Here is a 25,354-nt window from a genome sequence, read left to right as displayed (position 1 = left end):
AACATGCTCGAACCCCTTTTGTTCTTCAACTAAAGCTAAAGATTCAAACCTCTGCCATGATTAGGTATTGACAATTTCTTGTATGCCTACAGGCAAAGGCTAACTTTTTGGAAAAAAAAATGCTCAATGGTTTTGTCAAAATTAAGTGTAGACGCGATCAGTTATTAGTCTCAATAAATATTATTTGTGCAATCAATTATTTATTATTTAAATTTACACGTCTGGCTCAAATCAATGTTACAGTAAATTTTTTTTTTGTTTTGTGTAAGATATGTCATAATTTTGTGTAAATGAGATTATCTATTTATATGGATATAGTATTGATTTTCATTAAAATTTTAAAAAGATATTTAATTTAAAATCAATTGATAATGAGTGAAAAAACTTATTTATGAATATCCGTTAAAGTTTAATATTTCTCTTCATGTGTAGGAATAACAAACTTATCATATAATATTAATTGTAAGAAGATTAACGAAAGAAAATAATTTAGACCCTGTTATGAGATTTTTTTTATCATCATTTCAATATGTTTTTTCTTTTTTTTTGTAATTGAAAAAAGAGGATTGGAATCCTACTGTTTAGGCAGAGAGATTATGTACCAACTAATGAGACAAATGTTCGGGTGCTCAATATGTTCTTTTTATGTGTAAAGATAACAGACCTAATACGTAATATTAATCACAAAAAAATTAATCAATAAATGAAAATATCGTCTCTTATGATATCATGTTAAATTTTTAAAAGAACAAATTTATTTATATTTAAATGCATGGTTATGTAATTTAATGGCTAATGGGATTCTAGAGCTCTGAATGGACCCATTAATCAAGGCAGGCTTTGAGGGAAGGCTTAGAAAAAACAAAAGCGAAGGGATCATGGTGCCGCTGTCTGCCACTTTAAGATCCAAGTGGGGGATTTTCTATCCTCCTTAAAAACAAATGGGAGCCACCATGATCGTGCAGAAATTCACCACAAACAAAACCCCATAAAGTAATTTTAGAACATGAACATCGCCATTCATCGATCTTCCTTCAACATTTTCGAGTCATTGATTCACCTAATCACCTTTATCTTCCACTCTTTCTTATGCCCTTTGTCTTGTTTCCCCTCTTTTCTCTCTCTTTTAGCAACGTGATGTCCACCCACAGCACATCCAAATCATTTCTCTAACTAGCCTGCACAAGCTTTGCACTCATTTTCCAAATAAAATTATGGGTAACCCAACATTGTTTACTAGATAATGTTGGAATAATTTGCAATAGTATATGGTTTTATATGGTAGTTTTGCTTCAACTTGCAAAAGGATATATTTGCTTTTCATCATGATGTTTCTTGTACGATATCTTTTGATTTTAGCAGTACAATGGGCTACAAGTCCATGGCTGCCATTTTGGACCAGATATGGGGTTTTGTTCATAACCCAAACCTAATTCAGATTGGCGTAAAGGAACAATTGATTTAAACAATGGCCCAAGGAGCTTTCAAAGCTTCCAGGAGCCAATTTTAGTACATGTTTCGTAACTGTTCTGGTTATATATACAAAGGGATTCAGGAGGATTCCTGGTGAATGAAATAGTATCAGTAGGCAGGCTTGATGACAGCAGACTGCTGCTACTCTATCACAGAAAAGGAGTTGGAGAATGAACGAGGTGCGAGGCAAGGTAACTTGGGTTTTCTTTTTATTCAAGAAATCATTGGTGATCGAGATGAGTTTACAATACAAATGATTGAATGGGGGAAAGCGAAATGAATTCAACCATAATTAAGGCGGAATATGTCGTTCTGCACGAAGAAGCTTCCTTGAAGCATGGGGATCAAATGAAACATCTGTAATAAGATTAAAACAAGAGATTTCAATAATGGGAAATGGAAATGCATTAAGGGTGAGGACTGAACTTTTGAGTGAGAAACAATAACCTGGCTGAACCGTAAATGGTGCTCCTCGCCCGGCAATTGGAGGCTGCCACTGACAAAAACCACAATGCCACCGGTGAAAGAACAAGGTTGTGAATCGATGGTGCTGATCTCATGTCGGCATTGATCGAATGGCAACTGATTGAGCTTGGCAGCGATGTCATCAACCCCTTGTATCTTCTGACCCTCGAACGTCAACATGGAGGTAGGCTGGTAGAGAGAAGAGAGTGCAGGTCGATCATTGTCGAAAAGATGGTAGTAATGATCCACGAAAGCCTTCCCGACCAAATCAACTTGTTCTTCCATTGGCTCTCTCAATACTCACAAGGTTCCCTTCTTCTCCAGTGTCACCATGGCATGAAAATATAAGGAACATGAATATGCCATAAAAGAGCATATCATGTGGGCTAAGCAACCAAAAAGGGAAAGATGACATTGGACTGGCTCCTGGGTTCCCACCAGATGACTACAATGCCCTCGTTTATTTGCCATTAGCCCAAAGGGAAGAGATTAACCCTTTTTTTTTCTTCCTCCTAAACGAAGGGTGCAATGGTAATTGGAGGATGGGGGAATCAACACCGCTGCATTTGTACGCAAAGTAGCATTGGTAGGGGTGGAAACAGCGTAAAGAGTTCATGTTCCTTCAAGGCTTTAATGGCAATAAGGCCCCGTCAAACTGGAATTAGCTTAGGTTTTGGTCAGCCCAATTCAGAGCTTTTCTAGCCGTCCAAATGCACAACTCCTTAGCTACGAAGCCCAGAGGTCATAGGTACAAATACCTAAAAGTGAACAAAAACGATCAGAAAGTGATGAACCTAGGGGTGGGCCGAAAGTGTGGAATATATTCCTTGTCCTGATCAACTAGCATCTTTAGATGGATGCCAGTAGCTTGATCAAAGAGGGTTTTGTTAGATACCTTGTCTCCACTTAAGCCAGTAGGCCACATCTCCATAATCAACTAATTGGAATTGAGTTACTATCAAAGAAGGGCATTGATTTAGATCCCTGTCATCGAAGTGGAACTACAATCTCTCTGCTTTTAAATATGAAAAACCAAGAAATATTCCATTTCCCTTGAGTAGAAATATTACTAGCAATTAGAGCAAGACCATCCAACTACGATCCTCTTATTGGGAATTCGCAGGAATGAATTCCAAGATATCACAAGGAGCAAGACTCCAGGTCCTGCTCTTTCGGAAAATTGTAATTCATACAGACGCAGGGCAAGCCTCTGAAAAAAGCTTTGAATCAAGAGGCTCAAGTAAATTGGTCTTGGTTTAGAATCAAGGTCTCAAGTTCATGGCTTTTCATATTCATTACTCTTGGCTGAGAATAAGGTGCATAAGGTATAAGAGGTGCTTTGGGCCTCAACCTATTTGCAACTTTAAGCAGCTTCATATTGTATAGCCCTAAGATGGTGAGTTCCCAAGTCCTGAACTAGTTACAAATATGTAGTTAAAAAAATCACTTTTCTTAAGCAGCCTCTCAGACACAGGACAACATAGAATGATCTCCCAAATAACTCTAAACAATCAGGGTTCAAGAATATTAGAGCACATTTCAAAGCCGTACCAGAACATGAATACTGTTTTCTATAACCATTAATCAACAAGCCAAGATTCAAATAGGAAATCAAGCGCATGCTATGCAGAAAATCAAAAAAATAAAGAAAGAAATAACAAGAACTTTATGTTTCCAATGTCAGGGCTAATTTGAATAACCCAATGAACTATAGGGCATGCAACAAGTACCTAGCACCCCACATCAACAATTAACATTATCACAATTTATACATTTCAGCATTTCTAGATTACAACCTAGATGACATCTAAGTTGCAATTAATCCAGCTATTGGCATATCATTATTTCCAAACTAGAGAATACATCAAGATAAATAAACCAAAACAAAACTAAATGTAGAAAGAAACTATAACCAGCAAATTTGGCATCAAAATGATCTAAATTTTTCCACTGCCCCTCTTAAACAGTTTGCTCGGATATTCTACTTCCTTAGCATTGTTGCACCCTACATGGACGTACACAAGCCATTAAAAGAAGGCCTCCATAGCTATCCCAAAGCCATTTGGAAGAATTGATCTTACAAAAGAGGGGTTTACTGTCTAATCTCTGTAGATGTGACTCTATGATCATCAAGAACATCAACTTCAACATAAGTCCGACATGAAAAGACCATGAACTTGGGTGTATGACGCCAAACACAGAATTTAAACATAGAAACACACTAAGAAGGGTCAGGACAAGTAAAGGCCTCAAAGGGTTGAACTCAACTAAGCCATTAAAGCTTGGTTTTGGGGCTTCTATACTCAAGATCACCAAACAGCTGAAGATCCTGCCATCCCATGCAACATAGCCTCCAAAAGTAATCCAGATTCAGCAGCATTTTTACAAGAGATTAAACATATTTCTGAAGTATATGAGAACCTATAGGATTAACCTTTCCAAACGTGAACTTTGCCTCTCATAATCCATAGAATTCCTTTTCAGCTTAAGAATTGAAATCCTTGAACAAACTTTCCAATTCCTACTTAACTGAGACTTAAACAACATTAGTAACAATTACAATTTACAAAGTTTGTATTAGGACTATCGGTGCATAAAAGTAGACACATACAAATAGAGCGCTAAGCAAGCCCAGCAAATTTTACTCCATATGCACAAAGGCATTCATTCATAAACTGAGAGAAGTTGATCAAGATCTTTCACACCCATATTAAACATCATAAGGTATGTATAATGAATCTAAGATAAATTTAGAACCTAATGCAGCAGGTAAAAACTGAGATAGTTGAACACATAAATATGAGGCACTATAATTAACATCTGAAAATCTTATAGCAAATGCATTTTTCAAGTAAAGATGTCAACTTGTAATCAACTAATGGTTCTATAAGCCCAACATTTCGTGCAAAGTCATGCATTTAAAAATAGAAAATTGATATCAAGTTCTCAACTAAATTCTCCAATTGTCAAAACCATAATTCACCTCATACTAGCCGAGAAAACAAAGAAGAATAATGCCTTCAGTTCCAACTGGAAGGCCAGAATCCATGAACCCCATATCCAGTCTTCCAATTGTCCAAGAAAATCACTTTCTTCACCGCCCAGAACGAAACGAAAATCGCAACAAGCATCGCCACACGCTTGGCTGTCGCATCCTTGACATAAACAAGCACATGAGTCACGAATGCGAGCAATAATCCCACAATTGTATAAAGAAAACCCACCGCGAACCCTTCCGCTCCTAGCTGCATCCCCGATCCCTGGTAAAAGAAAACCAATTTGTTTGGATCGTTCCTATCCACCAAAAACATCGGCATTTTCCTTATTATATTATGCATCGCCCCCGAAACGCTAAAGAAATAGACAAAAACGGCTCCGGAAAGCCAAATTTTGGGATCGTGCAAGAGGGTTTGGCCGGCGAAGATTTTCTTGGCGACGAACGGAGACCAAATTAACAAAAGGGCAGCGATTAGAGCGAGTTGCTTTTTAGAAAGAATGGGGGGACGATGGATGGGACCCACGGTAAGTTTAGTTCTGGACTCGATGAACTCGGCCATCGACTCAGCCATTCGGGAGAAATCCCCCTGGTCCATTTGCTCCGAGTCATCTTTCAGGGATTTGGCGGTGGGGCCGACGAGGCGGATGTGGGGGAGGGAGTTGACGCCGAAGAGGTGGAAGGACGATTGGGATTCGCGGAACTCGATGTCGCAGAAGAAGAGCTTGGTATTGGAGCTGTTGTTGTTGGTGATGAAAGAGGAGGCGACGAGGGCGAACTCGTTCCGGAGTTCCCGGAGGTGGAGCTCGGATTTGTCGTGGAGTTGGGTGGCGTCGAAGAAGATGATGAAAGAGAAAGGGCGAGGAGTTTTCGGGGATGTCAGGAATTTGGAGACGGTCCGGTCGTCTAAGTGGATGACTCCTGATTTTGATTCGGACTGGAGGGCTAGGAGATCGGCTACCAGCTCTGATTCCGATTCAGCTTTGGAAATCACAAGGAACAGAGACAGGGTGATGAACGACACTAAGAAGAGATGAGTGGCAGAGATCGCCATTTCTTCGTTTGTTTACGGAATTGGCACTGAAGAGAGTTTGGTTTGGTTTAACATTCGACGGCTCTGGTACGTTGCAGAAGACTTTGACTTGACATAGAGGCACCAACGAAACGGCAGCGTTTCGTAAACAAGATGGATCTTTTCCTTTGGGCCTCAGAGCAATGCTTCATCATTCGAAGTCCAAGTTCGGCTTTTGAGTTCTTAGGCCTTTTTCACACTCTCCCGGGAACAGCTGGAAAATTTGTTGGTGAAACTTCCTTGTACAAAGCAAGAAGTTTTCTTCAAAAGATGTGAAGGCTTGTGTTCAAGGCGGTGCAAGCCAGGCTACATCCAAGGACCCAAGAGCCTGTCAATCCTGTTTATCAGAACATCATAGGGTCTGTTCCTGGCCGTACTATGTTTGTATATCTTGGAAAGTTTTGGGAGCCACCAATCTATCATATTTATAGTTAATTGACTACTTCATATCCTTACTTTTAGCCTGCACAATTAGAGTTTTTGTATTATACTCTAAGCTTATAAATGATTTGTGACATCAAATTTTTATAGCCTGCAAATCAGATTTTGCTTTTCATAACACATCTTTACATAATCCAGGCTTATATAATTTACAATAAAAATGAAAGAATGACATCCTACCCCATTATCTAAACGGTGTGAGATGCATGCAGTTCATTCACGCTACCCCATCTATTACTTAAACCCAGAAATCAGTCGCTTATATGTACCTTTGTCAGGTTTAAGCCCCATATTCAACATTTCGTCATGAATTTTCATGGCTTTTTTCATTTCCTTCATGTGGCAGAGCTCGCGTATCATGACTGTAAAACTTGCACTGTCGACCAAGTTCAGTCCTGTCATATAGTCATACACCCTGACTGCTTCTTCAGCTTTCCTTTCTCCCCAAAGCACATCAAGAATCATGTTGTATGTTGTTACATCTAAGCAGCCCTTCACTTTCTCCATCTTATCATGCAATGCAACAATTTTGTCGACCTGTCTGTTAAAGCAATAATATTGAATCAACGAGCAACAACCAAATGAGTCAGGCAATAACCCTTTCTCTAGCATTAGATCCAAGAGTTCTTCAGCTTTCCTCCAATTCATTTGACTACACTGTGATGATATATATTTGGATAATTTGGATGCACAAGGATTATGTCCTCTTTTTATAATATCCACTAACAGTTCATATCCATCATCAGACTGATCTTCCTTGCAAAGAGCATTTATAAATGCAGAATAGCAGCTCTCATTCACAACAATTCTCCTTTTCAAAATCATACGACACACTTCTATTGCTTCATCTATTCTTGCTTCCTGTGACAATGCCTTCAGCATAGACCCATAAGTATCATTCCGCAATCTAATATTCTCATCACAAGCCTTCTTAAACAACATTTCAGCTGCATGTGTCTTCCTCAAATCACAAAGCTTTGGAATGATCAAATCCTTTTTAGAAAATTGGTGTCTTGGAACTAATTCCTTCTCTACCATCATCCTCAGTATCCTCCCAATTACTTCTCCATCATTATATTTACATGCCCCATCAAGTATTGAGCTATAGGTACAAAAACTAGTATCAACTTTTCTATTATACATCTCATTTAATCGATTAAATGCAGCTCCAAAATCCCCACTTTTGCTATAAAAATCAATAACAAGATCATAAATTTCAGAATTATAAATGCCCTTTTCTAGCAATCCAACAACTTTCCCCAATTTCCCATTTTTACAAAAAATTTGAGCAACCAATGACCATGAAAATTGATCAGGCTCAATACCAACTCGAAGCATGGCACCTAAAAAACCCCAAGCTAGCTTTACCTCATTTCCTCTCTGTAAAGCATCAAGCAGCTCATTACACGCACATACCGAAGGAGTAAATCCATGAATTCTCATTTTTCTAAACACCTCTAATCCTTCCATAAAAAGACCGTGTTTTGAATAACATTTGATAACTGAACTTAAAGCACTAGATTGAAAATTTTTACCTTTGCAAGCTTGAATCATAGAATCTGCAACTATTGGTGCAGGATGGGACTGGATCAGAGAGTTTACAACGGGTTCCACAGATCGACAAAGATCCGACCCGAGCGCAATTTGGATAATATGGCATTGGGACTTAAGGTCTGGTTTAAAACCTAGATGGGTTTTGACCCAGTTGAAGAAAGTTAGAGAGATTTGAGGGTGATGTTGGGTTTTGTGGAGGATTTGGAGGAACAGAACTGGGTTTAGTTTGGAGCGGAGATTGAGAGTTCGGAGAAGTGATGCCCAGTTATGTCTTTGTAAGAGAATGGATGAGACCTGGGAAACCAGCTGGCTTTGCTTGATTTGAGCCCTCCAATCAGAAGAAGAATAGGTTGTTCTTGTCGTCGTTAGAGTTGAAAATGGTTTGATGAAACGGTGAGAGCAGTGAGAGTCGTGCATTTGAGTTCAGTTCAGATATTGTCGCTGGAAGACAGTAGCTATTGTCAAGCAGATGCTTGAACTTTGAAAACCAAGACAAATACAGCAAAACGAAGTCGTTTACAGTGTTCTCTGTTTCGATTTGGTGGGGTGCTCTTGGGCTCAATTAAAGGTCCAAGTCCAACCGGTGTTGGACAATTACCAATTTCTTTGTGTAGAAGACAGTGGCTACTTCCTTGTCAAATTGCAATATGCGTCAGAATGAAAGAAAATATAACATATAATACAGGTTTTACATCAATAGTGAAAGTAGTTCATTGGATCCTAGGGGTGGTTGGTTCTTATTTTATTTGCAAGTGGTTCGAACATAAAATCAGTTGACTAAGCCAAAAGATAGGCAGAGGCTTGAGTTATTGAAGTACTGATTCATCAGTCCGCTGCACTCACAGTACCCATGGCCTCCGAATCAGCTGAGCTTCACTTTGTTTTGGTACCCTTGATGTTTCCAGGCCACCTGCTCCCCATGGTGGACATGGGCAGAGTACTGGCTCAGCATGGTGTGACAGTCACTATAGTCACCACGCCTCTTAATGCTCTCAGGTTCAAAAGCATCCTTGATCGTGATATAGCTTCTGGGGTCCAAGTCCGGCTTCTTCAACTAAGATTTCCATGCGTTGAGGCTAACTTGCCTGAGGGCTGCGAGAATATAGATGCTCTCCCATCACAGCTCTTGTTCAAGAATTTTATGGATGCTGTTGGCATGTTGCAGCAGCCGCTTGAGCAATTGTTGGAAGAGACACAACCAGAACCAAGCTGTATTGTCTCTGATAGACAGCTTCCCTGGACAATTAACGTCGCTGAAAAATTCAGAATTCCAAGGCTTGTTTTCAATGGGACGAGCTGCTTTACTGTTGTATGCTCACATTTTATTGGCATTTCAAAGATTCGCGAGAAGGTCTCTGATGATCTGGAGCCTTTTGTGGTGCCTGGTTTGCCGGATAGGATTGAACTAACTAAAGCCCAGCTGCCTGTTAACTTCAAACCAGGATCAGTGGTTTCGAAAGACAAGGAAGAACAACTGAGGGCAGCGGACATGGCATCGTACGGTTTGGTGGTTAATTCTTTTGAAGAATTGGAATCAGGATATGTTGAAGAATACAGAAAGGTCAAAGGAGACAAGATTTGGTGTATTGGTCCTGTGTCACTTTCGAACAAGGGCGAAATAGATAAGGCTCAGAGAGGAAGCAAAGCCTCTGTTGATGTAAGCCAGTACTTGCAGTGGCTTGATTCATGGCCCCAAAACTCAGTTGTTTACGCTTGCTTCGGAACTCTAAGCAATGTCGCACCTGAGCAACTGATCGAGTTGGCCTTGGGTTTAGAAGCATCAAACCGGCCATTCATTTGGGTTATCAGAGAAGGGAACAAATCTGATGAGTTCAAAAAATGGGTGTCTGAAGAAGGATTTGAAGAGAGAATCAAAGGGAGAGGCCTACTGATCCATGGCTGGGCACCGCAAGTTTTAATATTGTCTCACCCAGCAGTAGGAGGGCTATTGACACATTGTGGCTGGAACTCAGTACTAGAAGGAGTTGCTGCTGGTTTGCCAATGGTAACATGGCCTCTATCAGCTGATCAGTTCTTCAACGAAAAGTTAGTGGTGCAAGTATTGAGGATCGGGGAAAGGGTAGGAGCTGAAATTGCCATGAGACGGGGAGAGGAAGAGAAGTATGGGGCGATGATCAAGAGAGAGCAAATTGTGAAGGCTATAGACTCAGTAGTGGATGCAGGAGGAGAAGGAGAAGAGAGGAGGAAGAGAGCAAGGGAGCTTGGGGAGTTGGCAAAGAAGGCATTTGAAAACGGGGGATCTTCCTATCTCAATGTCAACAGGCTAATCAAAGATATTATGCAAGTCAGTGGCAAGAAAGCACAGGAATGACAGAGTTTTGCTGCTGTAAGCAGGTTCTATGAAAATTCCTGCTGATGGTCGGATCATTGTTTAGTGTAATTTTGGTCTTATGCACATGAAAGCTGAATCCAACAAATTGCAGCACAATGAAATCCCAAACTAGTAAAGTTTTTTTTTTCTTCATTTTCCAACGGTATATGAACATTAATCAGAACTCATTTGAACCAAAAATCAAAACAAAAGTCCACTTTTTATCCACTTCCAACCCTATCACCCTATCCCAAAATGGTCTAATTTCATCCACATCTTTCTTTATTTATTCCATTCCCCTGAAAATCGAATTCCCTATAATATATTTTCAAGCATCCACAGTCCCCTCTGTCTCAGCAGCAGCAAGAACAAACTCTGGCTGTACTCTTCCACCTTCGATGAAGGTCCCATCTATTGCATTAGGCTGCCCCAAGGCCTTCAAGGCTAAGTGTGCTGCTTTCTGTCCTGATATCATCATTGCTCCAAATGTTGGACCCTGCAAAATCAAACCAGCATTACATCAATAACTCAATCAAAATTGAAAAGTCAGAAAGTAATAGAAGTGACGAACGATAGTATTATTTACCATTCTTGGGGCTCCATCAATCTCTGCAACTTCCATTCCTGTAACAATCATGCCAGGCACAATCTCCCTGGTAAGCCTGACAATTGCATCCTCTGCAGTATTCATATCCAGTGCCTTCATTCCAGGGACGCTATCAATCATCCCAATACTCTTCAATCTCTTGACTCCAGTCGCTCCAAAAGGTCCATCATGCCCACAGGAACTGACCACAACCTTAGACTCCATCACATTTGGGTCCATGCAAGATTGTGTATCATGGTTCATAGACACCAAAGCCCAGTTAGTTACCACTCCGGTAACTCTGTTATCCTTCACTATCAAATCTTCGGCAGCCACAGCATTGAACAACTTCACGTTAGGCCTGGCCAAAAGCTTGCTCATGATTGTTGAGGTGAACAAAGCTGCATGCTTGATGACGACGTAGTTTTCTTGCTCATCATATTGGATGCCGAGCTCATCTAGGAATATGTGAGCTGGTTTGCGCACAACCATGGCTGAAAATAGTTGACCACCAAGCCATGCGCCTCCACCAGGGCTGACAGATTGTTCAATTATGGCAACACGGATGTTGGGGTTTTTGCTAATCTCGTAAGCACAAGAGAGACCCGCAGAGCCGGCGCCTACGATGATAACATCAGTGTCAGCATAAGTAATCATGTCCATCATGTAACGGCGTGTCATTTCACGAGCGACGTAGGATTCTTTGATGGGTTGGAAGTTAAAGGATTGCAAGTCATAAGGAGGAGTATTCAAGGACATGGAAATGGCGGAGTCCTGGGAGGAGGATCTAATGGGAGTGAAGCGAGAAGCAATCGGGGTGCCATGGAAGGATGACTTGTGGTCTAAGAAAGATGGTTTGGGGCTTGAAGACAGTGAGGTGAGGGTAGCGGTAATGGCTGCCATTGATTGTAGTGGAGTGTTTTGGGGTGCCTTTGTGTGGTAAATGAAGGAGATACGGTGGGGAGTGATGAGTGACTGAGTGTCAACATGGGGCATTTAAGCTTTTTTGAAGGACGGAGAGACCGAGAGAGATGAAAATATCTAAAATGGAGTGTCGAAGCTTGATCAAAATATCTGTTGGAAAAATCTGAAAAAAAATGAAAAGGTTGATGAAGATAGAATTTGAACGGTTCATAATGCTTGGATTTTTGCTATCTACTTGGGATATTGGGACCATGATAGTGTCTGTGCTACTGATATCGTTGCTGGCTTGCTTTTCTTGGGAAAGGGAAACGTTGTGCCTTTGAACTTTCATTTCTGCATTGTATTCGTCGAGCTGAACCTACTACAGTGATGGGCTGGCATTGTAGTTATTGGTTGGCCTTTGAAGTTTAATGAATGGTTATGAGCTGGCATTGTATGCATTGGATGGGCTTAAAAATTTAATGAAAAATTTGAAAAGTGTTGACAGCTGTGGGATTTGAACCCACGCCCTTTCGGACCAGAGCCTAAATCTGGCGCCTTAGACCACTCGGCCAAACTGTCACTCGATACGTGCTAAATCTGACTTCTACGTTCATAATCGACACAGCAATTACTTAATTTCTCTACTTTCTTGTAAAACTTGAACTTTGGTCTTTAGAGTCTTTAGTCTCTCAAATTGGCAAGCTAATCTACAGCTATGGAACTCGCTACAACATGTGGAATTTAAGAACTTCAAGAGAAACTTAAAAGCGCCATGAGAAGATAATGTGACAGGGACATGGCCCTGTTGTTCAGGACTTCAGGCCTTTGCGGTGGGCGGTGGGAACCGTGGTCACAGAAACCAGGTGCAGCCAACAAATGGGCACATTCTATGAAATAAATAAAGACCATAACAGTTGTTCCCGTGGCCAATACATGAGAACTTCAAGAGCTAGAACTGAAATTAACCACATGAATCCAAAAAATAAACAAAATAGATTCTCAACCAAATACAAGATAAAGAAACATTGCTGTTCAAAGTAGAGTGAAAACAAGTCTGGGTTGTCACTGATAGTTGAAGCTATACATTCAGTCGTTCACTTTCAGTTCATTAATCAGCTCTCCACAATAATCGAACGGTTGTGGGACCTTATGACTCCTAAGATCAGTCCTCTCATCTTGATGGCAAATGGAGGTTTCTGAATCAACATAATCAATTATTGAACCCTTAATCTAAATGTTAATTCAGGTTTTCGTAGTTTCAATTAGAGAACAATTTAATAGTTTAATTATATATCAAACCTTCTTTTCCACATGTAGATGTTTCTTCACAATTATAACCTAATCCTGCTTTCTTGGTCATTGGAAACAGCATGTTGGTCATGTTTACCGAGAAAGCAAGCTCTGCTTTATGCCTTCTTTTCACTGCTTCCAGTGTAGAAAGCACTTTGTTTCATTCCCTGATTTAAGTGTAATTGCCATGCATCTGCTACATAAAGGAGGTACAAACAAGCCAAATTAGAAAGGAAGGTGGAAAATTGTGGTTGTTTTTATTCCTTCTTTTTTGAGTAAAGCTAAAGATTAAAGTGTGTTTAGTTGCTTTAATTTCAAGTTTAAACTTGAAGCCAGAGGTGCCTCTGTGCCAGTGAGCAAGGAGAAGGATTGTTGGTCCCGAGTCCCGACCGCCAAATCCAGTTGTCAAATCCAAGAAACTTTCTGATTATTGTAAGACAAATAAAACCCAGTCACGTTCTTGCATGCAAGAAATGGACCCCACCCTCCATTTTTTTACTGCTAGTTGCAATTGCAGGGCAGCCTGGCTTTTCCATGTTTGTTCTCCATGGATCATTCTCCCTAGTCATTCCCTAAAATACCCATGTCGGCTTTGCATATCAGTAACTAATACTAGCCATCTTTTCCCACCTTGCTTGATACCTGAAGTTGTTTGAACGCAATCGAGATTCTTGCTGTGGTTGTATTCTGCTGATCCAGGATCCAGCCCTTTTTTACATGATGAATGCGGAGGAAAATGATGAGTGCCTGCTGATATTTTTGTAAGGATCTGAACATTCTTACATGGGTAAATTGGTACATTCAATCATTATCAAAATAATTAATATACAAACTATGTTTACTGTTCTACCCTTTCACATGAACTCTCCATTTTCAAATACTCATCGTATTCAATGCACATTTGTTCCTCAGAGATCCAGCAGAGATAGCTCATCTCCTCTCCTTGCCAAAAAAATTCTTCAGCCAAACGAAAATGAAGATAAGGGTCTCTCCAATGGCCTCTCTTCTCTTCATTGCAGTTCTGATATCTGCAATCTGTTCTTCATCCGAGGCAGCTGGTTCACAAACTTCTTTTGAAGATAACTTCAGTATTATGTGGTCTGAAGACCATTTCAAGACCTCTGATGATGGCCAGACCTGGTTCCTCTCCTTGGATAAAGAAACAGGTATATTTGATTCAAAATCGATTCCTATATTAATTAACTTGGTTCATATAGATGGTTTTTTAATTTGTTTCTGTCTGTTTGCAGGTTGTGGATTTCAGACCAAGCAAAGATACAGATTTGGGTGGTTTAGCATGAAACTGAAGTTGGTCGGAGGTGACTCTGCTGGTGTTGTGACAGCTTACTATGTAAGTACTTCTTGAAAATTTTCATCAAAGATTCAATCTTGTATATGTTCTTTTGGTTCGGAAAGCTGAAGTTAATTAAGAGTGTTGCAGATGTGTTCTGAGAATGGGGCAGGACCAGAGAGAGATGAGCTGGATTTTGAGTTCTTGGGGAATAGGACTGGGCAGCCATATTTAATCCAGACAAACGTGTACAAGAATGGGGTCGGAGGCCGTGAAATGAGGCACATGCTTTGGTTCGACCCCACCGAAGGGTTCCACTCATATTCCGTTCTCTGGAACAGCCAGCAAATTCTGTAAGTCAAACGAGAAATTGGTCACTTTCACTTTCACACACACATGGCATTGCCTGGATTGGGATCCACTGGCAGTGATGATTATCTCAGTTATGATCATCTCTGTCATTCTGTAACTGAGATTTATGATACTTCAACCTAACCATAACCTGTTGAAAGCTGAACCGAATTTCCATACTTGCAAACAGATTCTTTGTGGATAGAGTACCCATCAGAGTATACAAGAACAACGGTAAAGAAAACGGCTTTTTCCCCAACGAGAAGCCCATGTACTTGTTCTCCAGCATCTGGAACGCCGACGACTGGGCCACCAGAGGTGGGCTGGAGAAAACAGACTGGAAAAGAGCACCGTTCGTGTCCTCGTACAAGGACTTCAGCGTCGAGGGGTGCCAATGGGAAGACCCTTACCCTGCATGCGTATCGACCACCACCAAGAACTGGTGGGATCAGTACGATGCTTGGCATTTATCTGATTCTCAGAAGATGGATTACGCTTGGGTGCAGAGAAACCTTGTTATTTATGATTATTGCAAGGATTATGAACGATACCCCCAGTTGCCTGAGGAGTGTTCATTGAGTCCCTGGGATTAGGAGAGCTACCAAGTGAGAATTTAGCATCAAATTTTGTATTCTTTTTATATCATTTTTCAATTAGTATAAAATATGGGTTTTTGTTGCACTATTGTATTCAGTAATTGGATATTTGTATAATTTATTCAATCACTCTTACTTTCCTTGATTACTTTAATTATAATTATCCCATTTATTCTCTTTTTTTTTTGTATAAGATTAATTTGCAAAGAAAAAATTAATGAAGATCAAAATTCAAACTTAAAATTTTTAAATTTTATGTAAAATCAAATTAACCTAGAATACAATCTCGTTTATATACTTTTAATTGTCTCGAATTAATATCTTATTTGAAAAATAAAAGCAAAATGTTCTTACCATCCTTGATTACCTTAATAACTATAACTATCCAATTTCTTCTCCTTTTTTAATGTCAAGGGTATTTCTCAAAAAAAATTTATAATTTATAGAAATCAAAATTCAACTTAAAATTTTTTTTAAACTTTATATAAAAAATGAAAATCAAACACGATATATGTGATGAAAGAATGAATTAGTATTTAATTATAATTCTAGTACTTGTTTCCTAATTAGTAATCTAGCATTTTCTCTTCTTCTTCAAGAATTATTATTTAAATAATTAATATGATAATTAATCATATTAATTAATATAATAATGAATTAGCTTAGCCTTAAGCACATCTTAGCACCGCCTAGTTTTGTAGTTTACTCCAAAAGAAAGGGTATTTATGTCAATTCGAAACAGAACAAAAACCTTTAAAACACGCAGGCTTTCGATCTCAAGCGGCCCAGAACCAATCTTCCTTAGGGCTCCGATTTCGTGAAGGAAGGGGGAAACTGAGAAGGGGGAAAGGTTTGCAGAGCAAAGCAAGTAACTTGCAATGGTGTGCGAGAAGTGTAAGTTTCCTCACTCTGCGATTAAACTAGTTTTCTGGTTAATTCGGGTAATTGTTGTAGTAGTAATCTGAAAATTTTGAAGAAGAAACTGATGGAACAGATTAATTTTTTTAATTTGCAGGCCAGAGGAAGCTGTCGAAGGTGATCGTGCCGGATAAGTGGAAGGAAGGAGCCACCAACACCACCGAAAGCGGTGGCCGGAAAATCAACGAGAATAAACTCCTCTCCAAAAAGCACAGGTCTTTTTGTTTTTTCCCTTCTCCGTTTTCAGTCTTATAAATTTTGTTGACTAGTTTGTAAAACATAATCAAAATTTGAATCGTCGTCACAAATTAGGGTTTTTTTTGTATAAAATTTTGTCTAATATTGTAGCAATACCTGTTGATCAGTTGATTTCTTTTGAGGAATGGCTTGATTATTGCTGTAAATTGTTATTAATTCTTGCAAGTTTGGGATTGAATACTTGATTTTGAAAGTTTTATGATTAGATATAGCACCACAGTATTTGCATAGTGTATTAGTGTTAATAAGCAAATCGACATTGCCTTTGCGAAAAGGATTTTATTTGATTGCTAGTTTTCTATCTTCTCTTTACTACAGAAGGTAATGCTCATAAACATATTTTGGGGCTTAGGCTTTTAGCTGCAATTGCTTTTGTGCAATATTTTGCCCCAGTTGGTTGTTTCGTCTTGTGTTTGATTTAGTGACTTCTTTCCACAATGCTGATTATCCTGTGCAGTGCTCATTTCTGGTCAAATTATCCCTTTTGTCTTTCATGTATGATACTGGATTGTGTTTTTCATATTTCTTAATTTTGATTTGGAAATTTGTTGCTTGCAGGTGGACTCCTTATGGAAATACCAAGTGCATGATTTGCAAGCAGCAAGTGCACCAAGATGCGAAGTACTGTCACACCTGTGCTTATTCCAAAGGTATGATTATTTGATGTTGCTCTCTCTCACGGTTTGATTGATTTAAATGATTATTTTTTGTGACATCTGATAGGTGTTGTGTGTTGTGCAGGGGTATGTGCAATGTGCGGTAAGCAAGTGCTTGACACCAAGTTTTACAAGCAGAGCAATGTATAATATCAAAGGGGATATTGGTTGGTCTTCAAGTAGATATCATAGTTGCCCTCTGTCATTGATAACTCACCAACTTGGTCAAAGACTGTAAAAGATCATTAAATTGTTAATGTTTATGTTGTATGCTTGGTTCTTTCTGATCATTGTATTTCTTTCCTTTCGCAAATTTACTACCGAACAGAATCTTTTTAATACAAGTATGCATTAATCATGTCTATAGCTAGAGTAACATGGAAGTAGTAATTGTCCTCTTTTCAATAAAGTTTTGCAAGGAATAAACTTTAAGTCGGGTTCATTATAATTCTATTTATGTTAATGGCATGATTGTACAACTCGTAGATTTTTCTGCTTCATTGTATGGTTATCGGTGGTTCCTTTCCTGTCTTTGCGGGAGGGATGGAGTCTGGTGGCATTGGGTTTGAGCGGCATGTCCCCTGAACAGGATTAGAGTGGGAATCGAGGCTAAAGTCATAAATTCAAACCATGTTATATACCGCTATTATCTTGCTAGAATGTGTGCAGGCATGGCTTTGTTTCTAACTTGGTTGTCTTATATAGTTTCTGGTTGTAGTATATGCCTACAAGACAAGATCATTTGTCCAGGGGTAAACATGGTTGATGGTGAACTAAGGGCATGCTGCTTTTCTGCTCAGTTTCTTTATAAATGGTGGAAAAAAAGTAAATATTGAACATTTAAGGCATAGGTAAACTCTCTAACGTAGGCAACGGAAGCATGATTAATCAAAGGAAAATATTCTACAGCTAAGATCATGACAAGAGAAAAAGTGGTGGAAGCCCAAAAATATCAAAAACATCACTTGCTTGAAGCGTTACAGAAGCTGGCATATGTGAATTTTCAAACCTAAGTTCCGTTCGAGGTAGGTGCAACAGGTACCCAACAAGCTCTGTCGTCTGTAATTGGCATCAGCTCTACCAAAATAATGAACATTTGGCAGAGGAAAGTACGGTCCAGGTTTTGTGACATATCATTCACTTGTCGAGCACCTAGTGTTCCAATACTCCTCAATTTCCTTTGCTGTCCTTCCAGGGATTCTCCCGGCAATTAGGGCCCACCTGACAAGGAATACTTCGTAAAAGAGCCAAGAGGAGAAAACAGGAGAAGGAAAGTGAAAGCAAAGAATCTAACCTCTCTCCAACCAGATTATACATCCTAATTATAAGAGTTTCCTCATCGTCGGAGAATTTAACCTTTGATTCTCTACTTGTCACCTCTGAACAAAATGTAGGAAATATGTTTAGGTTTAAAGGATTCAATGACAGAAGTGATACCATCACTCAAACTCTAGTATTCTTTAAGAATTAACGTTGCCCTTATATGAAAACAAAAGAAGATATTTTGCAGATCTTTTGGAAAGAATATCAGAAGTATTCATTTATGATGCAACTAGTTCTCAGGGCAAAGCAAATTCATACATTGTTACAAAGAACTACATATCATGAGAAGAGCTGAAGAGGATGAACTTAAAAAAGAACAGAAGAATAAAAAAAACCCAAGATCCAGAATGAAAAACAATGAAAACCGCTGCTGTTGAGTACCTCGAGAGTCCACGAAAGTGTCACCAGAAGAGGAATGTTCAGAGTCACCCATGTCGAAGGTTGAAGCCTGAAGAAGATCACGGACCTCGAAAACCACCAGTTAGACTTGGAACTCTTTGAGTAAACAGCCAACGGGGGATTGCTCTTTTTTAAACCGTGCAGGCAGGCGCCTTAAAATAATACTTGTCACGAGTCCGAGTCTTGGATCAGTGGGAATGGTTGTTGAATGACAGCTACGGCTGTGGTCTAACGGGCTTGATGGGTAGTTGAGGCGTTAGTGCAAAGATTCTGTGGCTTTCACTAGGATTTCCTCTATGGCATGTAGCTATATAGATGTGGATGATATGGTAAAAGTATCAAACTTCATGAAGAAGTGAAGAGTAAACGACCTTTCGGCAGTTGATATCTGCGATTAAGCGTGCCCAAAAGGTTTCAATCAAGCTCACTTTTCAAGGTCCAATGCATTAATTGATGGATCTGTTGCATGAATTTGCAATCTGTTCAATTATTTTTCCAGGCTTTAGTGTAATGTACTAGGATCACAAGAGAGCAAGTAGGTAGTTTGCGACATAATTTCACCATTGTTTTCCACTTAAAAAAACCAAGTATGGAGTATAACTAGGATGGGTATGTAACAGTAGAGAACTATATGCTGATACGCCCCTTCCCAGTTCCCACTAAATGGTTTTTCTGAGTTTCTGTTTCAGTGGGTAACTTTGATTCATGGGAATGAATCATGTTATATTTAATTGGCTGATCACGAATCACGTTTTTAATCTTTTAAATCACTAAAGGAATAAATTCTTGAATCAGTGGGCAGAAAAACCGTATTCAATGATTTCTGGATAAGCTGTAAACTTTCTAGCAGAAGCCAGCTAGGACCAGAAGGAATTGTAATTATCATGGGGCGCGGTTCAGACCTGTAGAGGGGGCCCGGAGATGTGGCGGAGTGCCGGCTGAGTTGGATTCGGAGGTCAAGCTAAGGGTGAGTCCAAGGCCATACGGTTTGGGGTGTCTGCAGAACCCCCACGTGACATAATGACATAATTGCTATCTTGAAGTTTCATGTATAGTTGGTCTAATGTCCCTATCCAAATTCGTAGTTAGTCAATGAAAAGCTTTGTGAGTATATGCTTCAAAGCACCACTGAAATTTTGATCAGAAAATGAGCTTTATTGGCCCATTTGCATCCTCTCTTTGTTCTGTTCCGATGGGGTGATAAACCATATAATCCAATGGCTCAGATGGTTTCTATGATCTAAAGCTAACACCAACCAATGACTTGGACAAAGTTCAGATTTTTTAGTGTAGCTTACAGAAACGTAATGGAAAAGTGCCAGACAAAATCTAGGAGGATTGTCAAGAACAAATCTTGCAGTAGTCATGAATCTTTTCATGAAAAGGAGACAGACATCAGGGAAAAGAAGGGCAGAAAGTGGTTTCTGTTCCAATTGGTGAAACTTTTTCCAAAGCCGATTATGCCAAGATCTTGAAGCTGATACGATGTATTATTTCACAGTTATAAAACCAAGTACATTTGGCTGGTTGTGATGAAATATGCTGTACGAATTGCAGCTTCTGGATGAGGGGCAAAGTGGGATTAAAAAAAACCAACACTCAAGTAACTGAAGGAAAAGCTCAACCGATTCAATCCCTGCTGCCATAATGTCCTTTGTATCATTTCATTTGTCCTGTCTTCTCCTTTCGGCGACGTTTAATCCTTCTTTTCATGTGCCAATTTTGGTCCAGAAGCTATTTCTTGCCTGAGCAAAAAAATTTGAGAGTTATCTTTGCATAATTCAAAGAATTACTAAATCATAGTCCGCACCAGTAGCCAACGATTCCACCATGGACCTCTAAGCAACCCCAGTATATCTGGAAGCTCTGTAAAAGTTGTCATCAGAGATCAAAGTTGGCAAAACAAATTGCGACACTAGTTGCTAAGTTGCAACCGGGTGCCATTGTCCCTGCAGTCACAGGGACCTTTTCCATCTTGATACCAGCTACTAAATTCTAAAGTATAGAAGATTAGAGTAATTCATTATCCTCAGCATATGAACCCCGATATACTGGCTTTGTCTGCATGGTCTTGATATGCATGGAATATAAGATTAACCAAATTAGGAAATATTGTGAATTCCAATTGAACAAATACTGATAGTACATTTAGAAGGGCTACAACCACAGCCAGATAAGCCTATCAGTTATTGCAGTATCATCTTATTCAAACAAAAAGTTATTGCAGTATCAGACACTATCTGTTAGTTTTAGCTACAATGGCTATTGTAATCTGCTAGATCTCTTACTGCTGCTCAAAAACCATTAATCTTTAGGTGTTCCTTCTTCGCAATGCCAGCCCAGTAATAAGAAAATTTAGCTACTCCATATGCTAAAATTGCATGCACTAAACTGGGTGTAACTGACTAGAATTACCTGAATAAGAAAAAGTAGACACGTTCTTTCTCTGATCGCCTTGAATTTGAATAACCTGTGACCACAAAATAGCAAGTGGTTTGAGCCCCAACATGCAGCAATAAAAGAAGGCAAGCAAGTTGTATCATTTATGTCAGATGTGACTGGTATTTACCATAGCACAAGCACAATCCCTGATCTTAATTCCTTTCAAATAATAAGAGGTTTAACATTGTTTTGGTGCTTAATGATCCATAACCCCCAATTACCTTTCAATTCCAAAAACAGGGTGGGTGTAAGTCAAGGTTTTTCACACCCAAGCCTAGTTTGTTGGTAGCAGTGCACATTTACAATTATGGAAATGAAGACAAAGAAAATTAATAAAAGAAACAAATGTTGTCAAGGAATGCAACGTATACCTGACTATATTCAATGGATAGAAAATTAGGAAAGGCCAAATTGCAAATTAAGGTCAAAGGAATGCATGAATCCATATGCCCTTTGTCCAAATAGATCCTTGCCTGGCAAGCATGATTAGTTGAGGGAGACTTCAAGGTCCAGCAAAAGTACAAAACAAAAACGAGCAAAACGGCTATGCTATTTCCATATTTATCATCACCTGGTGCTTTTTGCAAGTATCATCAGAACCATCGTTAAGCCCACCAATGCAGACTCTAAAACCTTGTCCTGGAAAACTATAAATACCGGCAGCAGGCTTATTTCAGTGTTATTTGAACTTGGCTGGGCATCCCTTCTTCATTACTACAGTATTTTATTGCCCTGTCTCTGTAGTCACAATCACACTTCAATCTATTAAACAACAAATTTTCCTAAAAATCACTAGGCAGCTTTATGAAGTCCATTAAAAGAAAGAGTTTCACATTAGGTTAAGAGTGTCAGATACATAGTCTATGATGAATATATTCAACTTTTTTAAAGTCTTTCTTATATACTTAAACGAGTTGGATCTCTGTATCCATATTCATCGAATATGCGTTAGACATGATATTTTCCTAATTTCTTTCCACAACATGAAAAGAGTCCTCTAGCATAGATCTAACAATCTATATTACAAGCTTTAAGCTATTCAATTAAAAACCAGGATGATGTCTCTAAAATTCAAGGGGCACCCAGGATTCTGAGAGTTTCCACCAAAGAAAATAGACTATGGCAATAAAGAATTAAAGCCAATCTTAACCATAAGCATGTCATCATGGTGATTAGGGTTCGATGATAACGGTAGATTGATAAAGAAAAACAAACCAAGCCAAATCGTGAACAAATTAGACACTGCAGAAAATCTCACGGAGAGAAGTACCAGAGAGGTTTAGCCACTTCTTTATTATATTTTGGAGAGAATTTCTCTTGACCACACGCAGCTTGTTGAGAGTGGTTCCTGACTTCCTGCCTCAGCTTTGAAGTCGTTCACAGCGTCAACAATGGAGCTTTGCTTATTGTTAAGTGGCTACTTTACTGTTAATGTTAGAAGTTAGTTGTGGTGCTTGTCCACGTTTCATTTAACGGGTGGTTATCCCATACTAGGTACCAGACGTAGAATGTGCCCATCACGGCACTAACTTTCTGATTTTTCTTTGTTGACAAAATTAGATTATTTTCCTTGGCTTTTGGCTTCGTAGTTACAGTTTTTAAGTAATTTATTATAAGACAAGTGTGTAAGGTTATTATGACCGTCTTCTCTAGTGTCTAGTAAGTGGTTTTCGATATCTCTGATTTTTCTCCTTAAAATTCTCTTTACTTCGTATATGAGTTCTTTCGTAATGATCAACTAAATATGTTTCTTAATACAGTTCCACCCTACCTAACACAGATTGGGCTTCTCAATATCCAGCTCGATGCTGAAGTTACGTTTGGCTAAAAGTTGGTGATTCCATTTTTAACCGTTTGGTTGGCAGGAAAGGATGAAAGCAACCTAAAATGGAAGAATCACTCCACCTAAAAAAACGTAGGAAAAATGCAAAGAAGATATTTATGTAACGGATGCAATGGAAGAGAAGAAAATGATTGAAATTAGCTGATGTGTCAACTCAATCCATTAAGATTCTTCCGCACAAGTGTTAATCTTATCCCTTAAGAAATTCAATTCCAAAATTGGAGATAGGATAGCAGTTCAAAATTCAATGAAAGTGTTCATCAATGGGGCTAATGCAACAAAATTCCAAATGCTAGAACCATTATTAAGTATATCTAACTCAACTTCATAACTGGTCTTTTCTTTTCCTGGTGTTTGAGCTGCAAGAACCCAAGAAAAGCCAACTAATCTTTATGTTCAAGGAAAGACATATTTGGAATGAGTCCAAGAGCTGGTGTCGAAGAAAAGAGAACCATAGCTGGAAGAAATAAACCCAGTTATCGTTCAATACTCTGATGTTTGATCTTTGACTATCAAAACAATTGGAAATTCCTAGGATTCTCTCCAATGCTCATTATCTTTTACACAATTCAGGTGCCGAAGCTGTCCCCTTTACCCTCATTTTGAAGTGCCATGAACATCACAGAACACAACAAATGCATCCACAAATTGAGAACGAAAATTAAGATTGATCAAAGAAGACAGATAGCAGTAAATATGCAAATTTTATTCAAAAAAAAGCACTACATAAAGTAGAGGCAGACAGATCTAAGACTTACAAATTTAAATTTAAAGGCCTCAACAGGGCCAGACAACACAATCCTTTCACATAAACCCAATCCAGTCCCATAGGGAGCTTAGAAACCACCACGAAGGCGCAAGACCAGGTGAAGGGTGGACTCCTTCTGAATATTGTAATCAGCCAGAGTCCTTCCATCTTCCAATTGCTTCCCAGCAAATATCAACCTTTGCTGATCTGGTGGAATCCCTTCCTTGTCCTGAATCTTTGCCTTAACATTATCAATGGTATCCGAGCTCTCCACCTCCAAAGTAATGGTTTTCCCTGTCAGAGTCTTAACGAAAATCTGCATCCCACCACGGAGCCTCAAAACCAAATGAAGTGTCGACTCTTTCTGAATGTTATAATCAGCCAAAGTTCGACCGTCCTCGAGCTGCTTCCCAGCAAAGATAAGCCTTTGCTGGTCTGGCGGGATTCCTTCCTTGTCCTGGATCTTGGCCTTCACGTTGTCGATGGTGTCGGAGCTTTCGACTTCCAGGGTTATCGTCTTACCCGTCAGGGTCTTGACGAAGATCTGCATCCCACCACGTAGACGGAGGACGAGGTGGAGAGTCGACTCCTTCTGGATGTTGTAATCGGCCAAGGTTCGGCCGTCCTCGAGCTGCTTCCCAGCAAAGATAAGCCTTTGTTGGTCCGGTGGGATCCCTTCCTTGTCCTGGATCTTGGCCTTCACGTTGTCGATCGTGTCGGAACTCTCGACTTCGAGGGTGATTGTCTTGCCGGTGAGTGTCTTAACGAAGATCTGCATCTTGTTTGCGTGAACAGAAAACCTACAAAGTAAATATCAGAGAAATTAAACCACTCGGGATGGGAGAAACAAAGCGAATAGGGGGATTCTTTTATAGCCAAACTCCTGAAACGACCAACAAATGCAATTATGACACGTAACAGGGCGGTGGCTTTTCCCACAATTGACACGGCAACATTAATTTGGCAGTGCGCCGTTAGTCTTTTTGTTTAACGGTGTTAGGTGACCGCCTTTGGAGCGTCGTTACTTGACGGACTTTGTGCCGTTGGTGGGCCCGGGTTGTAATCAATGGGGCCAACGGTGATCTGATTTTTCCTTCGCCAGTTGGGAAATTTATTTTAATGTTCGTGGGTTGGCTACTTTGATTCGTAGCCGTTGATTTTCTGATTGTTGGTCCTTATTGCGTCTATATTCATTTCACCCTTTTAAAAGAAAAATTGGTTTACTTTCTCTCCTGTCCCCCTGGCCCTTTGGTTACGAAGACGATGACGACGGAGGGTGACCTTCTTGGAAGGTCCTGATTGATTCCATTTCCAAGAATAATGGTAATAAAATAAAATTGAAACCCCTTTATTTAATATGATAAATTGTATTTCTTGAGAATGTTCCTTTATAAATTAAAAAAATTGAACAATAT

At 39.4% G+C, this 25,354-nt stretch overlaps 9 protein-coding genes, 1 long non-coding RNA gene and 1 other non-coding gene across 12 annotated transcripts; 3 read left to right on the top strand and 8 right to left on the bottom strand.

Annotated features, from left to right (window-relative positions):
• LOC18597101 (nuclear transport factor 2) lies at nucleotides 1,440-3,571 on the bottom strand. The gene is made up of 2 exons (XM_007025935.2): nucleotides 1,921-3,571; nucleotides 1,440-1,830 (listed from the first exon to the last, which is right to left on the bottom strand). The coding sequence occupies exons 1-2, from the start codon at nucleotides 2,221-2,223 to the stop codon at nucleotides 1,756-1,758; spliced, it is 378 nt and encodes a 125-aa protein (XP_007025997.1). The 5' UTR covers nucleotides 2,224-3,571; the 3' UTR covers nucleotides 1,440-1,755.
• Nucleotides 4,724-6,068, bottom strand: LOC18597100 (probable dolichyl-diphosphooligosaccharide--protein glycosyltransferase subunit 3B). Its single transcript, XM_007025933.2, has one exon. It carries the CDS (start codon nucleotides 5,985-5,987, stop codon nucleotides 4,959-4,961), a length of 1,029 nt encoding a protein of 342 aa, XP_007025995.2. The 5' UTR covers nucleotides 5,988-6,068; the 3' UTR covers nucleotides 4,724-4,958.
• LOC18597099 (pentatricopeptide repeat-containing protein At4g21170) lies at nucleotides 6,528-8,504 on the bottom strand. 2 transcript variants are annotated; one of them, XM_018122990.1, is made up of 2 exons: nucleotides 7,982-8,044; nucleotides 6,528-7,826 (listed from the first exon to the last, which is right to left on the bottom strand). In XM_018122990.1, exon 2 carries the CDS (start codon nucleotides 7,782-7,784, stop codon nucleotides 6,681-6,683), a length of 1,104 nt encoding a protein of 367 aa, XP_017978479.1. In that variant the 5' UTR covers nucleotides 7,785-7,826; nucleotides 7,982-8,044; the 3' UTR covers nucleotides 6,528-6,680. The 2 variants fall into 2 exon arrangements, with proteins under 2 accessions (XP_017978479.1, XP_007025994.2); XM_007025932.2 differs by having other exon boundaries at nucleotides 6,528-8,504.
• Nucleotides 8,647-10,485, top strand: LOC18597098 (UDP-glycosyltransferase 73C3). The gene has a single exon (XM_007025931.2). The coding sequence runs from the start codon at nucleotides 8,851-8,853 to the stop codon at nucleotides 10,330-10,332; it is 1,482 nt and encodes a 493-aa protein (XP_007025993.2). The 5' UTR covers nucleotides 8,647-8,850; the 3' UTR covers nucleotides 10,333-10,485.
• Nucleotides 10,463-12,021, bottom strand: LOC18597097 (thiamine thiazole synthase 2, chloroplastic). The gene is made up of 2 exons (XM_007025930.2): nucleotides 10,919-12,021; nucleotides 10,463-10,828 (listed from the first exon to the last, which is right to left on the bottom strand). The coding sequence occupies exons 1-2, from the start codon at nucleotides 11,912-11,914 to the stop codon at nucleotides 10,661-10,663; spliced, it is 1,164 nt and encodes a 387-aa protein (XP_007025992.2). The 5' UTR covers nucleotides 11,915-12,021; the 3' UTR covers nucleotides 10,463-10,660.
• TRNAL-UAG lies at nucleotides 12,324-12,403 on the bottom strand. The gene has a single exon. It is a non-coding gene; the product is annotated as a tRNA-Leu (tRNA).
• On the top strand, nucleotides 13,667-15,506 carry LOC18597096 (probable xyloglucan endotransglucosylase/hydrolase protein 8). Its single transcript, XM_007025929.2, has 5 exons — nucleotides 13,667-13,875; nucleotides 14,027-14,280; nucleotides 14,365-14,465; nucleotides 14,556-14,758; nucleotides 14,947-15,506. Exons 1-5 carry the CDS (start codon nucleotides 13,832-13,834, stop codon nucleotides 15,347-15,349), a joined length of 1,005 nt encoding a protein of 334 aa, XP_007025991.2. The 5' UTR covers nucleotides 13,667-13,831; the 3' UTR covers nucleotides 15,350-15,506.
• LOC18597095 (cysteine-rich PDZ-binding protein) lies at nucleotides 16,117-17,626 on the top strand. Its single transcript, XM_007025927.2, has 4 exons — nucleotides 16,117-16,246; nucleotides 16,368-16,485; nucleotides 17,087-17,178; nucleotides 17,270-17,626. Exons 1-4 carry the CDS (start codon nucleotides 16,231-16,233, stop codon nucleotides 17,332-17,334), a joined length of 291 nt encoding a protein of 96 aa, XP_007025989.1. The 5' UTR covers nucleotides 16,117-16,230; the 3' UTR covers nucleotides 17,335-17,626.
• On the bottom strand, nucleotides 18,003-19,215 carry LOC18597094 (MYB-like transcription factor ETC1). Its single transcript, XM_007025926.2, has 3 exons — nucleotides 18,889-19,215; nucleotides 18,479-18,563; nucleotides 18,003-18,405 (listed from the first exon to the last, which is right to left on the bottom strand). Exons 1-3 carry the CDS (start codon nucleotides 18,938-18,940, stop codon nucleotides 18,318-18,320), a joined length of 225 nt encoding a protein of 74 aa, XP_007025988.2. The 5' UTR covers nucleotides 18,941-19,215; the 3' UTR covers nucleotides 18,003-18,317.
• Nucleotides 20,171-23,214, bottom strand: LOC108662485. The gene is made up of 4 exons (XR_001928355.1): nucleotides 22,619-23,214; nucleotides 21,920-22,086; nucleotides 21,720-21,821; nucleotides 20,171-21,376 (listed from the first exon to the last, which is right to left on the bottom strand). It is a non-coding gene; the product is annotated as an uncharacterized LOC108662485 (long non-coding RNA).
• LOC18597093 (polyubiquitin 11) lies at nucleotides 23,877-24,795 on the bottom strand. Its single transcript, XM_007025925.2, has one exon. It carries the CDS (start codon nucleotides 24,715-24,717, stop codon nucleotides 24,028-24,030), a length of 690 nt encoding a protein of 229 aa, XP_007025987.2. The 5' UTR covers nucleotides 24,718-24,795; the 3' UTR covers nucleotides 23,877-24,027.

This window comes from Theobroma cacao, chromosome 6, assembly GCF_000208745.1.
Source record: "Theobroma cacao cultivar B97-61/B2 chromosome 6, Criollo_cocoa_genome_V2, whole genome shotgun sequence".
NCBI lineage: Eukaryota > Viridiplantae > Streptophyta > Magnoliopsida > Malvales > Malvaceae > Theobroma > Theobroma cacao.
This window is presented reverse-complemented; position numbering and strand designations above follow the sequence as displayed.

Bases quoted from the DNA above. Each gene is read 5' to 3' on its own strand.
- LOC18597101 (XM_007025935.2), bottom strand. From the start codon at position 2,223: ATGGAAGAACAAGTTGATTTGGTCGGGAAGGCTTTCGTGGATCATTAC. The intron at 1,831-1,920 runs GTTATTGTTTCT...ATCTTATTACAG, and splicing joins ACCATTTACGGTTCAGCCAG to ATGTTTCATTTGATCCCCAT.
- LOC18597100 (XM_007025933.2), bottom strand. From the start codon at position 5,987: ATGGCGATCTCTGCCACTCATCTCTTCTTAGTGTCGTTCATCACCCTG.
- LOC18597099 (XM_007025932.2), bottom strand. From the start codon at position 8,417: ATGCACGACTCTCACTGCTCTCACCGTTTCATCAAACCATTTTCAACT.
- LOC18597098 (XM_007025931.2), top strand. From the start codon at position 8,851: ATGGCCTCCGAATCAGCTGAGCTTCACTTTGTTTTGGTACCCTTGATG.
- LOC18597097 (XM_007025930.2), bottom strand. From the start codon at position 11,914: ATGCCCCATGTTGACACTCAGTCACTCATCACTCCCCACCGTATCTCC. The intron at 10,829-10,918 runs GTAAATAATACT...TTGATTTTGCAG, and splicing joins TTGATGGAGCCCCAAGAATG to GGTCCAACATTTGGAGCAAT.
- LOC18597096 (XM_007025929.2), top strand. From the start codon at position 13,832: ATGATGAATGCGGAGGAAAATGATGAGTGCCTGCTGATATTTTT. The intron at 14,281-14,364 runs GTATATTTGATT...GTCTGTTTGCAG, and splicing joins CTCCTTGGATAAAGAAACAG to GTTGTGGATTTCAGACCAAG. The intron at 14,759-14,946 runs GTAAGTCAAACG...ACTTGCAAACAG, and splicing joins TGGAACAGCCAGCAAATTCT to ATTCTTTGTGGATAGAGTAC.
- LOC18597095 (XM_007025927.2), top strand. The intron at 16,486-17,086 runs GTCTTTTTGTTT...TGTTGCTTGCAG, and splicing joins CTCCTCTCCAAAAAGCACAG to GTGGACTCCTTATGGAAATA. The intron at 17,179-17,269 runs GTATGATTATTT...TGTGTTGTGCAG, and splicing joins CACCTGTGCTTATTCCAAAG to GGGTATGTGCAATGTGCGGT.
- LOC18597094 (XM_007025926.2), bottom strand. From the start codon at position 18,940: ATGGGTGACTCTGAACATTCCTCTTCTGGTGACACTTTCGTGGACTCT. The intron at 18,564-18,888 runs GTACTCAACAGC...CATTTTGTTCAG, and splicing joins CACTTTCGTGGACTCTCGAG to AGGTGACAAGTAGAGAATCA. The intron at 18,406-18,478 runs GTTAGATTCTTT...ATTCCTTGTCAG, and splicing joins TATAATCTGGTTGGAGAGAG to GTGGGCCCTAATTGCCGGGA.
- LOC18597093 (XM_007025925.2), bottom strand. From the start codon at position 24,717: ATGCAGATCTTCGTTAAGACACTCACCGGCAAGACAATCACCCTCGAA.